Below are 2,050 nucleotides of genomic sequence, written 5' to 3'. Positions count from 1 at the left end.
AGCTACTTAGGATAAACGAATGTAGTTTCATGTTACAATCTGAAGTCATTCTAGAAAGAAAAGAAGGTTTATTTATGTTTATTTCAATATTTTGGGGGTGGTTACAAGGTTGAATTGACCAATACCATTTTGAGATAGGGTAGAGAAAATAACATATAAACACTAAGGATTTAGTAAAAAAACAACAACTTTGAAATGCATTTAGGAGGTTGTAGGGATTACACAAAGGAAATTTGAGATTTTTGAGATACCGCAAAGTATTTAAAATTTTAACGCGAAAATTACTTTGCACACAGACTATTCAAAACAAATACTCAATGTATTCATGGACAAATCTTTATTTTATTTTATCAGAAATACTTCACTAAGAAATATGACTTTTTGTATGTAATTTGGGTTGTATTATAAGAAATTATATTTGTACAGTAGAGTGAAGATGTACATCAAAACACCCTTCTTTTCATTCAGCCTTAAGCACACCTTTTTTTTCTGTCTTTATTACCATAATTACAGGCAACGATGTGAACACACAATTTTTACTATTTGCTGAAAAACAAATGCATATTTTTTTCATGTATAATTTACATCAATAAAATACAAATAGAGATATTTTACTATTTGTTTCTCAACATCAAAACCTTTGAGCTACTTATAGTACAACACACCAGCATTTACTCTATGGTGACAAATCTTGTTGATGACTAAAGTATATTTAAAGTGTTTTTTAGATTTAAATATGACTACGAGCAGCATGAGGATAACTATTACATCTGGGATAGGACCTAACTCTTAACCATAAAGTAAACAGTTTAATAAATTGCAAGGATAAAAAATTATTGTTTGTTTACCTTATAAACAGTCCTTACCTTAAGTTCATATCCAGTTTTACATAGTTGATCCTTGCAATTACTTGGCTGTCTTGTTGAATCAAGAGACAAAACAACCAAAGAAGGTTTATGGACTTTCAGAGAAGACAATGTCAAGACTTCTTGGACTTCTGAATATTTCATCAATGATGTGGAACTACATTCCAAATCTCCTGCTTTTCTTTCTGGAATCTTGGAAGAGTTTGAAGCAGCAACACATTTCACTATTAATGGACGTGTTCGTGCATAATTAAAGTTTGATGGCATTTTGTTACAATCCACTACATCATTTACAGATTCAGCTTCAGAAGTGTTTCTTTTAGTGTTCTTACAATTTATTACAGAATTTGCTTGTGTAGTATCACAGGAGTTGAATGGTGACAAACAGGTCACTGCAAAATTTGTTGGCTCAGCTTCAGAAAAGTTTAATAGTGTAGTGTCACATTTCACTACAGAATTTGTTGATACAGCTTCAGTTGAGATTATTGGTGTAGTGTCACATTTCACTTCAAAATTTGTTGATGCTTGTTCAGATAAGTTCAATGACATGCTGTCACAGTTCACTACAGCAGTTGTTGATGCAGCTTCAGATGAGTTTAGCGGTGTAGTGTCACAGTTCACTCCAGAACTTTTTGAAGCAGCTTCAGATGAGTTTACTTGTATAGTGTCACATTTCACTCCAGAACTTTTTGAAGCAGCTTCAGATGAATTTACTTGTATAGTGTCACATTTCACTCCAGAACTTTTTGAAGCAGCTTCAGATAAGTTCACTGGTACAGTGTCACATTTCACTCCAGAACTTTTTGAAGCAGCTTCAGATGAATTTACTTGTATAGTGTCACATTTCACTCCAGAATTTTTTGATGCAGCTTCAGTTAAGTTTACTGGTATAGTGTCACATTTCACTCCAGAACTTTTTGAAGCAGCTTCAGATGAATTTACTTGTATAGTGTCACATTTCACTCCAGAACTTTTTGAAGCAGCTTCAGATGAATTTACTGATATAGTGTCACATTTCACTCCAGAATGTTTTGATGCAGCTTCAGATGAGTTCACTGGTATAGTGTCACATTTCACTCCAGAACTTTTTGAAGCAGCTTCAGATGAATTTACTGATATAGTGTCACATTTCACTCCAGAACTTTTTGAAGCAGCTTCAGATGAATTTACTGGTATAGAGTCAC

At 33.1% G+C, this 2,050-nt stretch overlaps 1 protein-coding gene across 6 annotated transcripts in view; it reads right to left on the bottom strand.

Moving 5' to 3' along the window:
• The window catches only part of LOC106458794, an 82,906-nt gene that overhangs the window by 55,806 nt on the left and 25,050 nt on the right, over window positions 1–2,050 (bottom strand). For 3 of the 6 annotated variants that reach the window (XR_002610442.1, XM_022385134.1, XM_022385137.1), the window contains one exon: window positions 867–1,894. Coding sequence is in view for 5 of the 6 variants with exons in the window: in XM_022385134.1 (XP_022240842.1) it covers window positions 867–1,894 (1,028 nt within the window). In the remaining variant the exon portion in view is untranslated. Of the gene's footprint in view, window positions 1–866 lie in introns of all 6 variants that reach the window. The other 3 variants (XM_022385138.1, XM_022385135.1, XM_022385136.1) reach the window with 3 other exon arrangements.

This window comes from Limulus polyphemus, unplaced genomic scaffold (assembly GCF_000517525.1).
Source record: "Limulus polyphemus unplaced genomic scaffold, Limulus_polyphemus-2.1.2 Scaffold517, whole genome shotgun sequence".
NCBI classification, from domain to species: domain Eukaryota; kingdom Metazoa; phylum Arthropoda; class Merostomata; order Xiphosura; family Limulidae; genus Limulus; species Limulus polyphemus.
The sequence above is the reverse complement of the archived record's forward strand: the minus strand, read 5'-3'. Positions and strand labels throughout refer to the sequence as shown.